The sequence below is a fragment of the Sinocyclocheilus grahami genome, unplaced genomic scaffold (assembly GCF_001515645.1).
Source record: "Sinocyclocheilus grahami isolate Dianchi unplaced genomic scaffold, SAMN03320097.WGS_v1.1 scaffold332.1, whole genome shotgun sequence".
In the NCBI taxonomy this organism is placed as follows: Eukaryota; Metazoa; Chordata; class Actinopteri; order Cypriniformes; family Cyprinidae; genus Sinocyclocheilus; species Sinocyclocheilus grahami.
Genome location: NW_015505511.1, coordinates 729,566 through 743,038, shown reverse-complemented (window position 1 = coordinate 743,038; position 13,473 = coordinate 729,566). Strand labels below are relative to the sequence as shown.

Here is a 13,473-nt window from a genome sequence, read left to right as displayed (position 1 = left end):
GGGGGGGGGGGGCATTTCTTTGCCTTTATTGTTATAGGACAGTGTAGATGAGACAGGAAGTGAGCGAGAGAGGGGGATGGGATCTGGAAAGGTCCTCAAGCTGGGATTCGAACTCGGGATGCCCGTAGCGCAACGGCACTTACATTACAATTTTGAATTTTCAATTTAGTTACTTACATTTAATAGTATTTAAATATTATTTAACAATGTAATATATTCAGTTGTTTTTTTTAAACTATTTTTATTACATTAATTGTAAATTAATTGATTTTATTAAATTCTTTGTATATTATATTAAATTATTCATTTCTAAAACGAATAAATATTAAATTATTATTATTTCTAATTAAAAATGTAATTATTAACAAAATAATATTTAATAATGCATCTTATTATTTATTCTTAAGTGCTGTCAAATGATTAATCACGATTAATCGCATCCAAAATAAAAGTTTTTGTTTACATATTTGTATGTATGCTGTGTATATTTATTATATATATATATAGATACACACACGTATAGTATATATTTTGAAAATATTGACATGTATTCACGTGTATATATTTATATTAAAATAAATATATTATATATAAAAATATTTAATATATAAACATAACATATTTTTCTTAAATATATACATGCATGTTTTTGTATTTATATAAACATAATAAATATACACAGTACACACTCATATATTATGTAAACAAAAAGGTTTATTTCGGATGCGATGAATCGCGATTAATCGTTTGACAGCACCACTTCTTAATATAATTCATTAAAAAAAATGCAAAATAAATATATAAAATTGTATTCGAAAAACCAGTTGGATTTTTAAATTGATAGTATCTACATATGTTAGAGCAAAATTAATCACACTGTAAAATTACAAACAATTTATGTTGTGCGAATTGTCAACATTTATTGCAGTATAGAAAACAGATGTGAGTAGCTTCAAAATCAAGAGATCTCATACTAATTTCCATAAAAAAATTATTAACTACATATTAATGCTGGATTATTTTTCCCAAGTAATTTTTTTTCTTTCAACAAACAACAGCACAAAGGCCACAAAACGATGTCTTGAGGGCCACGTGTCGAGTTGCACTGGATTAATGTTTAATAATAAACCTCATTTGCATGTTGAATATACATCTGTCATTGAATGCTGCTATTGACTCATTTGCATAAAGGTCACATGACTGCCGACACAACATGGAGGCCTGAAATTGCATTATACTAATTATATTTGCACTTGCTGTCACCTCTAAACTACTACGCAATTCGTTTCTCTCTGTTTACCCCCTCAGGGACGTCTTTCAAGTGGAAGCTATTGCTTTGAACTACAGGGACCCTGAGGGCGATCTGATACGGATATTAGACGATGAAGACGTCACTCTCATGGTGCAAGAGAGCAAACAGACGGGGTCAAAGGTCAAGCGGCCCGTGAATCAGTTTCCCTGGGAGCTGCTGGTCACGCATGCCAAAGATCTGTCCGTTTACAACACCGAGTATTGAAACGAGCGAACGTCATTTCCAAATCATTTGCACAACGTTTCTTAGTTTATGGGGTTTTCAAATTGCAAACTATTTTTGGTTACTAAAAGGGATAGTTTACCCAATAATATTTCACCATTTTGTCGTATTTACTCATCCTTGAATCGTTTGTGACTTTTGAAGCAGAATCAGTTGATCCCGTCTGAATGATTCATTTATGAATCAGAGTGAATCGGTTCAGTGATTCACCGAATCACTGATCTGGTAACAACAGTTCAAAGATCACTGGAAGATAATCCCTGAATAATAACAACTTAATTGTCCAAAAAATTATTAAATGACTTCAGACCAGTGTTATTATTAATATACTATTATAGTTTATATACAGTTCATAGAGATTTAATTTTTCATATGATCTGTTTTCACTTTATTTGTTGTTGTTGTTGCAAGTGTTTGTAAAATTTCGGTAATTGTTTTTGTGTGTTTTTCTTTTACTGTTTTGCTTTTTTATATTTATTTTTATCTCATAGTTTGTTTATTTAGTTTGAGTTGTTTTAGGATTTCAATTTAAACTAAACAAAATAATAAACCAAATATTTGTGTTTTCTTGTATTTTATTTTATTCTTCTGTTTTATTATTTTATTTTTCGTTTATTTAGCTTGAGTTGTTTTAGTTCAATCAAACAGACATGAGAAATATTTGGCAACTGGCAACTAGCTGAAATTAAAAAGAAAGTTTTATTTGATCGTTTTAATTTATTAAAGTAACAAAAACATTTTTATGGTTTTAATTTGAGTTGTAATTAGCTATAATAACCCTGTCTTAGACTACTAAGCATACAAGTCATATGTACATAAGTCATTTTTTGCTGCTTTTGTGTCCTTTTTGAAGCTTTAAACCCTCCGTTTCTGTTTATTGTTGTTGACCAGCAGAAGGTGGATCTTAATTGGCTGTTTAATTCTTTAACACAACCAGTATTTCACAGTGGAATCTGATGCTGAATATATTTGATACATTTTCAGTGCTAATAAATTATGCTTCTGTATTTTCAGCAGTATTGGTGGTGTGACATTTCACTTTTCTTGTTTGGTGAAGTTTTTAGCCAACTTCTTCTTTCAGTTCCTTTCATTGCCGGAAAAAGTCTTGTGTGTCGCATCTTGACTTGTGTGACACAATTATATACGTGTACATTTTATAATTGAATGTAAGCAGGGATTGGTGCTGATATCTATCACATGTATGCACATCACACACACACACACGTTTACTCTTTAGGCGAGTGTGAGGTTGATTGATGAATGTGTGGAAGGAGGCTGATCTATCAGCGGGAGGAATGTTCTCGACCTGAATGAACTACAGCTAATCATTAGCCGTGTTTGCTAAGGCAAGCTTCACTAACACATCGCTCATACTTAGAGTTAGTGATTTCAGCAAAACTCTAGTTTTAGGTATTAAGATACCTTTGTATATTATTTATTTTCACCTGGTAGTAAATTAGGCAATGCAAATCATTAAAAAAAAACAATGTAATGCAATATAAAATAATATAATTCCACACATTCTATTATTTTCTATTCTGATGTGATATTTTTAATAATACCGTTAATAATTTAATATTAAATCATGTTTAAAACATTGAAGCAATTAAGTAATAATAATATGTAATGTACTATTAATGTTTCAGTATGTATTTTTCATTTTTTTTAAATATTATTTTTAATCTTTTAATTTGTTTTAGTTTTTATTATAATTTCACATTAACATTTTAAATCTATTAAATTAAAAATAGAATAGAAAATAAGATATTATATTATAAAATATTGATATATTTCAATATTTAATAATGTTAATATTTAAAACATTTAATCAATTAATAATAATGATAGACTTTATATTTCTTTTTAAATAGAATTTGAATTTGATAGAAAAGAAAATAAGATTTATATTATGTTATATATTAAATTAGTAATGCAATACAATTAAAAATAATAATTTAATATTTATTTGTTCTAATATTTAAGACATTGAAGCAATTAAATTAATAATTCAGTATATCATAATTTTTTTTTCAAATATTAAATATTAAATTAAAAACAATAGAAAATAATGTATTATATATGCAAGTAGTAATGTAATATAATGAATAATTTATAATTTAATATATAAGTAAATATGTAATACTTAATAATTTAACACAATGATTAATTAATAATTAAAATATTTACAAATGTAAGCAATTTAATTAATAATAGTCTTTTCTGTTAATTTATTATTTCAGTGTTTTTGAAACATTAAATATGAAAGATTTCTTTTTAATTAATAAAAAATAGAATCTTAAATATGATATACAAAATTTGCTATAATATAGGTGTTAGTATATGAGTTATAATAGATTATTAGACTGGCATATTGAGATTGTTTTTTTTAAATGCAGTTTTACTTTCTAATTTTGGGGAAGGAATCATATGGCACATTGAAATCTGCAAACAAAGCAGTTTTGAACCTTTTAGAGAGTAAACACATTTGCGGTCAGGCTGGCACAGGCACACAAAAGTTACACATAACACTTGAGGATGTCAGTGTGAGCGGCAGAGCCTGGGCTTCATCACAGCAGTGAAGAACAAGCGCTTTGGCAGTAAGCTCAACTGATGTTTCTGACTCGTCTAATTATTATTCTCGTTTGTTAGGGATTATCCGGACCTTCCTCTTCGCCAGCTGTTGTTCAGTCAGTTTTCTCCATGCGTCCAAACATCTCTCTCTCCTCGACTCTGACTGTACTGTGGACATCAGTCCTCGCAGGATGTCCTCAGCTTGACACGTTTGCTCCAGGTTAGGGTTGCTTTACTCTAATCGGCTTGTGTTTCAGTATCATTAGGTCTTTCTAGCTTTTTCTACATCTTCTGTTCCCAGAATCCTCTGCTCTGGAGTCTTTGGCGTGCCGTAATGACTACCGCTCTCATATCCGCTGCAGCTGGAGAGACGATCCTCCTGTTCTTCTCTCTCTGCTCCACATGGATCCAGATGACCACCGGTGAGAGTGAGCCGCGTCTTCATTCAGATCACTGGACATTGGTACAGCAATAATAGTAGAATAATAATCATTTAGGCATATTAGAAGAGTAGTAATTGTAGAGTAATAATTTAGTCATATTAGAAAAGTAATACTAGTAAAATAATAATAATTTATGCACAGGAATGGTATAGTAGTAGAGTAACAATAGTGAAATAATTCAGTTGTGTTAGTATATGAATAATAGTAAGGTAATAATAATTAAGTAACAATATGATACGTTAAACAATGTCAGTAATTGTACTAGGAAAATGTTCATATTTAGTTACCCTACTTTGGACAGTAAAGACTTATATTTCATTTGTCTGGTACCTTTTCTACTATAAAATATTTAACATAATTTTTTAAACAGCAGTATGAATGACTTAATTATTGAAAGAGACGACGACTTATATTCAAAGGCAATCCTGTATGTTTTTAATGGTAAAATATTGTTAAAATTATGTTTTTAAGTAGAAGCGTATAAATTACGTTATACTGTTTGGGAAAGGGAATGTTTTATATTCTATGTAAAAAGTCAATTTTGTCTCGTTTTTATTAAAATAATAATGTATTCTGTGAGTAATGCTTGTAACATCATCGCTGCGTTTTAGTTTGACAATAAAGTTGATAGATTTACAGCTATTTTTATTATACATTTAGCAAAATAATATGTAGAAATACTGCTGAAGTAATTCAATAGTTTTGATCTGAGTTGTATCTAAACTAATATAATATAATATAATATAATACAGCGTTCTATTCTTAATGTAATATTTTTGGTAATAAAATTAATCATTTAATATGTATTCATTTTATTATATTACATTTCTTTATTAATATTTAAAACATTTAAGCAAATCAGTGAATACAGTATAATATACTAGAAATGTGATGTTATTACAAAGTAATAGTATATTATATTAATTTAATTAGAGTCATAATAGAGTAAAATAATAGCTGGACAAGTAGTTTAGGAAAATGCTTTGAAAATCACAGTTTAAAATCTAAAAACTGATTCATGAGCAATCTGTGACACATACAATAAGCTAAAAGACTAGAATATAGCTCATGATTGCTTGTTTTTATGATTTTTTGCTTTATTTCAGAGTTTCGCCCTGTGTTCCGACTCCTAACCCTTCCCAGAATCCCACTGGGATGGAGAGAGTTTATTGTCAGTATAACACATCTCTATTTGCCATCGGCTTTGATGACTTGTTCTTCTTCCACATGGCAAACTCTTCCGGCATTTACAGAACCTTCAGACTCACAAAATTTGGTACAATACATTTATACCATAGACATACCTAAGCATTGGCTATTTATGTAATGCTTAAGCTAAGTCTACTCTTGACTTCCCTATAGAAGATGCAGATCCATACTGGAATTTTTACCAGCTAGATGACACACTGCCACCCTCACCTCCGACCTCTGACCCCTTCAGACAGCATGACCAAGAGCACTCGGTGAGTGTCAAAACGACCACACTTTCAGTCAAAGGTCATGCTAAACTGACACGAGAATGTCTTTGAAAATGATTTCTGACTTCCTCATGGTCAAAAACACCAACATGTTCTTTCAAGAAAACGTGACTGTTTTACACATAGACTGTAAAGAAACGTATAAAACGGAAAGTTCCGGTCCTTGATTCTGATTGGTTGAGCCAAGTTCGAAGCTGTTGTAAATTACTCTACAAACATAAACTGCATCCCAATTCGCATACTATCCATCCTAAATAGTATTTGAAAATAGAATTAGTATGTCCCAAATCATAGTATGTTGAAAAGTGTATGCCAAAGATTCCCAGATGGTCTACACTCTTAAAAATAAAGGTGCTTCACGATGCCATAGAAGAACCTTTTTGTCTAAATGGTTCCATAAAGAACCTTTAACACCTGAAGAACCTTTCTGTTTCACAAAAGGTTCTTTGTGGCGAAAGAAGGTTCTTCAGATTATAAAAAGGTAAGAAAGAGATGGTTCTTTAAAGAACCTTTGACTGAATGGTTCTTTGTGGAACCAAAAATGGTTCTTCTATGGAATCTTGAAGACTTGAAGAACCTTTTGAAGCACCTTAATTTTTAAGAGTGTACTACTTGAGATTAAAATTCGAAGTGCAGATCAATGCGCACTCTAACGGCTAATATTACCCACAATGCATTGCACGGTGGACGAGGATTCGATTAGAACTACAAACGCATAAAAAGTGTTTAAAAACAACAAACATGGCGGATATGCGAGAGCGACGGACAGGCAGAGACTAGGGTTTGAGTGATAAATAATCAAGATTCAAGATTTTTTATTTGTCACATACATGGTTATATAGAGAATATATGACCAGCAGTGAAATGTAAGTCAGGTCTGCTCCATGGACAGTGCAATTATTGAAGAATACAAACACTAAATAATACAATACAAAAATTTTATATAAATATAGGTATGGAAAAAATAAGATAAAAAAATACGAATAAAATAAAATACTGTAGACTTAATAAATATTAAGATGAGCAGGAATGTACAAGAGAAGAATGTGCAAACAGGTTGTACAGGGTAGATACATAATCAATGTCTAACCTGATTAAAAATATTTATTTAATGTTAGGCGCGTTATATTTCATCTGCAGCAACATTGTGAACATTTATGTTTAAATGTTTGGTCATTAACTCTTAAATGCATCATTATGCATACATGAAAAGAGTTCTCGGCATGATAGACCAGATCTGGGCAGATTTCTCTCCAATACGGTAGGAAATTGAATTAAACAAAATGTGCCTCGATGAGACAAGATGATTACAGTGCAGTTTAAACAGTGACAGAATGCATGTATCTAAGCAACAGAGCGTCCGTTAAAGACGCAGTTAGGACGAAGTAGTATGTCCCAAAGCTGGCCTACTATTCTGCTACATACTAAAAAGTATGTACTTTTTCTTAACAAAAAGAGTACATGCTTTTAGGGCATAGTATAAGTAGGCGAATTGGGACGCAGCAACACACCTTTGTTTATATTTGTGTGTTGCTCGGCAACCACTTTGTTGGAACCACAACCGATTCTGAGGAACTACATTGTTTGGTGGAAGAATAATGTTTTTATTAATATCATTACACTTTATTTGCTCTGTTTTATTTTGTGACACCTTGCTACGTATATGGAATAACCGTTTTATAAAAGCAATAAGCCCCGTGAAGCCGTGGTTTACAGTGAATTTATAACAGCTAAAGGGGTTCGCTTCGCGTCGTGCATAACAACGCCCGCTTAGCTGTTATAAATTCACTGTAAACCACGGCTTCTTGGGGTTTATTGCTTTAATGGATAATGCATCTTCACATCCTTCCACTATAGAAAAGGGAAGCCAAAACCCAGTATGTCATCTTGTGAAAATGCCGTCATTTTGATATGATGTCTGCGCAGTAGTGATCGTGAGGTGGAGTCGCGGGGTATCAAAGTCCCGCCCAAACTCTCACAGACCCAATCACAAGATCACAATCATGACACCACACCCCTTTTTTTTTTACTAAACTAAACACAATTTTATTAGAGAAACAAACACTTGAACGTACATCACTTTGATAAAAAAAATAAAAAAACTACTTAAAATGATGGAAACTATTTTTGGGCAAAATTTATTTGAAATGCATTTAGATTTTTTTTAGTTAGGTTACGTCCTATTCGTTTAAGTATTCATTATACTTCAGCCAGCGTTATGTGATGTATTAGTTATGTTTTGGCATCACTTTTCAGGACGTGTGCGGCACACTTGGTTTTACAAGTTGGTGATTTCGTATGAAAACATAATTTTTAGGAAAAAAAATAACAAGAAGGTTCACCCCTACCTTCATGTTATTGTATAATCAGATCTTACAAAAACATAACATTTCACACAAATTACACCCTGTCCTAAATACACGCGACGCGATTCCTGCGACACACGATAAAAGATCTATTTTCCTAACCAGCAGCGACAGCGACACACGATAAAAGATCTATTTTCCTAACCAGCAGCGACAGCGACACACGATAAAAGATCTATTTTCCTAACCAGCAGCGACAGCGACACACGATAAAAGATCTATTTTCCTAACCAGCAGCGACAGCGACACACGATAAAAGATCTATTTTCCTAACCAGCAGCGACAGCGACACACGATAAAAGATCTATTTTCCTAACCAGCAGCGACAGCGACACACGATAAAAGATCTATTTTCCTAACCAGCAGCGACAGCGACACACGATAAAAGATCTATTTTCCTAACCAGCAGCGACAGCGACACACGATAAAAGATCTATTTTCCTAACCAGCAGCGACAGCGACACACGAAGATTCTATTTTAAAAATGGTATCTAATTCTTCGATGTCGCGGCTGGAACAACAGCATACAAACTATAACAAAGATAATCTCAGGTACTGATAATGTGCTTTATTCAATGTTAAAAATGTCTAACGTGAGTTTGAATATCATTTGGCGTGACCTTTATAGCCATACTGAAAGCAACAATAGATAGTGTACCTCAGATTTCGAAAATAAATTAAAGCAAACATTTACATTAAAACTGCGAACTCAATGCGAGCCAACAAGTGTAACAATCCGTATTCCAACAAAGATGGTATCAGTCACTCAGTATGTATTTTAATAATGTTAAAAATGTTTAATATTTATGAATTAGATTATAAACTTGTCCATTTCGTTGGGAAGCTGCGCTTCGAAATAGCTGTGATATAGAGTGATTCTGTCGCGTCATGTTATTTCGCATCTGGTGTGGACCGCCAAATTGCTTGTCGCTGGAATCTTGTTGCGTCGCGTCACATCTGATTAGGACACGGTGTTAGCCATCAATTCGATAAAACATAAAATAGTTACAAGCTGCCATGAGACTGTTGAAAAGACTTATATTACAAGAGTTCTTCATGCTTTTTGGAGGTTTAAACATAACATAAAGTGATTTTGTTGTTTTTAAGTGTCGAACTGAATCGTATGTTGTACCTTTGTAGCTGGAAATTGACCATGAAATAATCAAGGACAAAAATGGCGGGAACATTCACAACAAGCCAACACAGAAACACGTGGAAGATGGCGGGAATAAAACTGAGGTCTTGACTGACAGGCCAGAACTGATATCTGAGTGTGAGTATAAAGGAAATCCCAGTGGAAGTCTTTTATATTTAGGCAAGTGGAGCTCCCTAGTGTCCTGGAGTATTATTGACAATTATTTGTTTCAGACTCACTCCCTGGTCCATCTAACCTAAACTGCGTGCTCAGTGACGGGAATAATTTGAGCTGTAGCTGGGATGTCAAAACAGATCTGGCCCAGTACATCAGCTACACACTGTCCTACCGGACACACTCCACTGCACCGTGAGTGTGTTCGAGAGCGTTTTAGATGGTGTAAACGGTGTCTTTAGCTCTGACTGGTGTGATCTTTCTCTTTTAGGAACGAGTGGTGCTGTGTTGAGAAGGTGGAGGTCACAAATAAAGGAGCTTTGTTGAGGATGGTTGGTGTCTTCAGTGTCTTTGAGCCTGGATTGCTGCAGGTGCAACTCACGCCAATGCCGGTGACCAAAGTGATCCGCTCTTACGAACACAGTTTGTACTTCTACAAATAAAAAATACTTTTAAAATACTTGCCAGGCTAATCTGAATCAAGTATTCCAGAAAGCTGTTTAATCAAAACCTCTACAGATTCTCAGAGCTGTGTTACTGATCTGGTCTGTATCGGTGGTTTTTGTGGTCTAGTCCAGCCTGCATGTCCCACGGGTCTGAGCGTTGAACTGAGAGGAGAAGACTGGATTTTGAACTGGACTTTAACAAAGTATCGTACTGTACCACTCACTACTGAACTCAAGTACTTGAGCCTACTAACTCCTGTGAGTATTAAATATATAAGGGTGTTTTTTCATCCCAGTATCCCAGTAGTTTTTTTTTGTTTATAACAAATTTTATATATATATATATTTTTTTATGTATATGAAGTTACTTTTTTATTTGTATTACTTTTGTTGTTGTTTTTACATACTGCTCCTATTTAGGCACAAGATGTGCAATTTTTTTTTCTAGTGCATGACATATGATATAGTCTAAAATACAAGATAAAACACTAAATACTGTTTGTCTATGCAATATTTTTTAAATATTTATTATTTTAATGGTGTTTCTTTAACTTTTTTGATATATGCAGTGCTGGATAGTAACTGTTTACATGTAATCTGGATTAAGTAATCAGAATAAAAAAATTAAGCACTTGTAATTGGAGTATATTGCATTTTAAAATGCTTATAATCAGATTACAATTACATGATTACATATTATTCACACAGTGGCAGTAAATTATTAAGTCTGAACAAAAATGTTTCAAACATGGAAGACTTTGGGCGTGTAATGTCGTTGTTTTCATGTTTGTTAATGTTTGTTCATGTAAAGCAGGGATTACCAAACATTTTTGTAAGCCGAACTCTTATAATGTGATATTTTCTTGAAATATTGCTGAGAAAGTTAATATTTCAATAATTTAACAACGCATTCACGTTTATAATCCTCTGATGTTGTTAAATCGTTGCATTGACGTGCATATAAACAAATAAAATATTTATATTTTTAGTGTTTAAGTGCTTTTATTTTACATTTTTATGATTTAATTATTAGGTTTTTATCAACTCACTATTCACTATGCACTCTCTTATCAGATCACTAATGTAATGTTTAATGCCTTTTATAATGTTGAGATTAAAAATGTAATATATTTTCTTTCTTTTAACTTTTTTATATCAATATGATACGTTTATTTATTTATTTTTTTATTTAAAACAAGCTTAATTAAATGAATCTAATAGTAATATTAAAAGTAATCAGAATACATTACCTAAAATGAGTAATCCAGATTACGTCACTAACTAGTTTTCATCATGTAATCTGGAATGGACTACAATTTGTAAATAATCTACCCAGCTCTGGATATATGAAGGTCACATTGATACTTTTCATTGTCTTCATATATACATTTTACTACTTTTATTGTATAGTGATTAAAATACATTTTTAAACCAAATTTGCCTTTTCCACAAAATTAACAATTTAGCAACTAATACAGTTTTTTTTTTAAACTTAGTTTACTTGTTTACCAAGGAGACAACATATATGAAACTTCTGATATGTGAGGAAAATATCAAATCAAGGAAAATATTACTTGAATTACTAATTTTTGTATATCCACTTTTGTACATTGTCAGTAGACAAATAAATATGTTTTCTCAAAAATGTGCTTTAAGAGAGTTTAATGTATCTTCTAAAAGTCCACAAGGCCAAAAGTGCGTTTATTTATTTATTTTTTTATTTAAAACAAGCTTAATTAAATGAATCTAATAGTAATATTAAAAGTAATCAGAATACATTACCTAAAATGAGTAATCCAGATTACGTCACTAACTAGTTTTCATCATGTAATCTGGAATGGACTACAATTTGTAAATAATCTACCCAGCTCTGGATATATGAAGGTCACATTGATACTTTTCATTGTCTTCATATATACATTTTACTACTTTTATTGTATAGTGATTAAAATACATTTTTAAACCAAATTTGCCTTTTCCACAAAATTAACAATTTAGCAACTAATACAGTTTTTTTTTTTAAACTTAGTTTACTTGTTTACCAAGGAGACAACATATATGAAACTTCTGATATGTGAGGAAAATATCAAATCAAGGAAAATATTACTTGAATTACTAATTTTTGTATATACACTTTTGTACATTGTCAGTAGACAAATAAATATGTTTTCTCAAAAATGTGCTTTAAGAGAGTTTAATGTATCTTCCAAAAGTCCACAAGGCCAAAAGTGTCATAGCTGTACAAACACCCACTTTCATTCTCTCATGCATGTGTTAACTTCATCTTTGTCTGTAGGAGGATATAAAGAGCATCTTTCTCTCTGACGGAGAGATGGTGTTTGCTATATCGGAGCGTTCTCTCAAGGGTTCCTCAGAGTATCATGCTCAGGTTCGCTGTAATGTGAGTGCATCCAGACGTTCAGGATGGCGTTACTCTGGATATCCCTCAGAGTGGAGCGACCCCGTCTACTGGACCACACGGCCTGGTTTGAGACGACCCCACTCCCTACATATCTATATATCTTTGTTGTACAATACAAGATAACATCATACATTGTATAAATTAGGGGTGTTCAAACCTGTTCCTGGAGGGCCACTATCCTGCAGAGTTTAACCCTAATTAAACACACCTGAACCAGCTAATCAAGGTCTTTAGATTCAGTAGAAACTTCCAGGATGTTGGCCCTCCAGGAGCAGGATTGGACACCCTTGGTATAAACCTTATTAATGTATGTTTTTCTTTCAGAACCTCTTGCGCCACATCTAGTTACATTTCTTCTGTACTTCCTCATTGCGACTCTCGCGTCAGCTGTCTCCATCATAGCTTTTATCATTCTTTCAGCGGTTCAGCGGTAATTTTTTTTTATTATTTTCAATAATCAATTGACCCTTTGAAAAAGACCCGCCCCCCTTAGTCTATGTGGTCATGTGGTCACACTGTTGCTATGCTATCGTGGCCTAATGGTTAGATAGTCGGACTCGTAACCCAAAGGTTGCGGGTTTGAGTCTCGTACCGGCAGGGATTGTAGGTGGGGGGAGTGAATGTACAGCGCTCTCTTCCACCTTCAATACCACGACTGAGGTGCCCTCGAGCAAGCCACCGAACCCCCAACTGCTCCCCGGGCGCTGCAGTAAAAAAATGGCTGCCCACTGCTCCGGGTGTGTGTTCATGGTGTGGGTGTGTTCACTGCTGTGTGTGTGCACTTTGGATGGGATAAATGCAGCGCACTAATTCCGAGTATGGGTCACCAATTTTTTAAGAAATTCAAACAATAATTAGCGTTTTGCGGCTCTTTAATTCAGGGGTCTCCAACCTTTTTTACACC

The 13,473-nt window shown here is 33.0% G+C and overlaps 2 protein-coding genes across 2 annotated transcripts in view; both read left to right on the top strand.

Moving 5' to 3' along the window:
- The window catches only part of LOC107602653 (neutrophil cytosol factor 4-like), a 23,237-nt gene extending 21,397 nt beyond the window's left edge, over positions 1-1,840 (top strand). Inside the window, exon 9 of the mRNA XM_016295216.1 lies at positions 1,309-1,840. Coding sequence (XP_016150702.1) covers positions 1,309-1,516 — 208 coding nt within the window. The 3' untranslated portion in view covers positions 1,517-1,840. The remainder of the gene's footprint in view (positions 1-1,308) is intronic.
- Positions 1,841-2,514: 674 nt separating this feature from the next.
- LOC107602652 (interleukin-3 receptor class 2 subunit beta-like) lies at positions 2,515-13,003 on the top strand. The gene is made up of 11 exons (XM_016295215.1): positions 2,515-2,585; positions 4,184-4,325; positions 4,407-4,527; positions 5,655-5,824; positions 5,911-6,011; positions 9,533-9,665; positions 9,761-9,896; positions 9,973-10,124; positions 10,275-10,405; positions 12,444-12,633; positions 12,894-13,003. The coding sequence occupies exons 2-11, from the start codon at positions 4,235-4,237 to the stop codon at positions 13,001-13,003; spliced, it is 1,335 nt and encodes a 444-aa protein (XP_016150701.1). The 5' UTR covers positions 2,515-2,585; positions 4,184-4,234.
- The last annotated feature ends 470 nt before the right edge of the window (positions 13,004-13,473 follow it).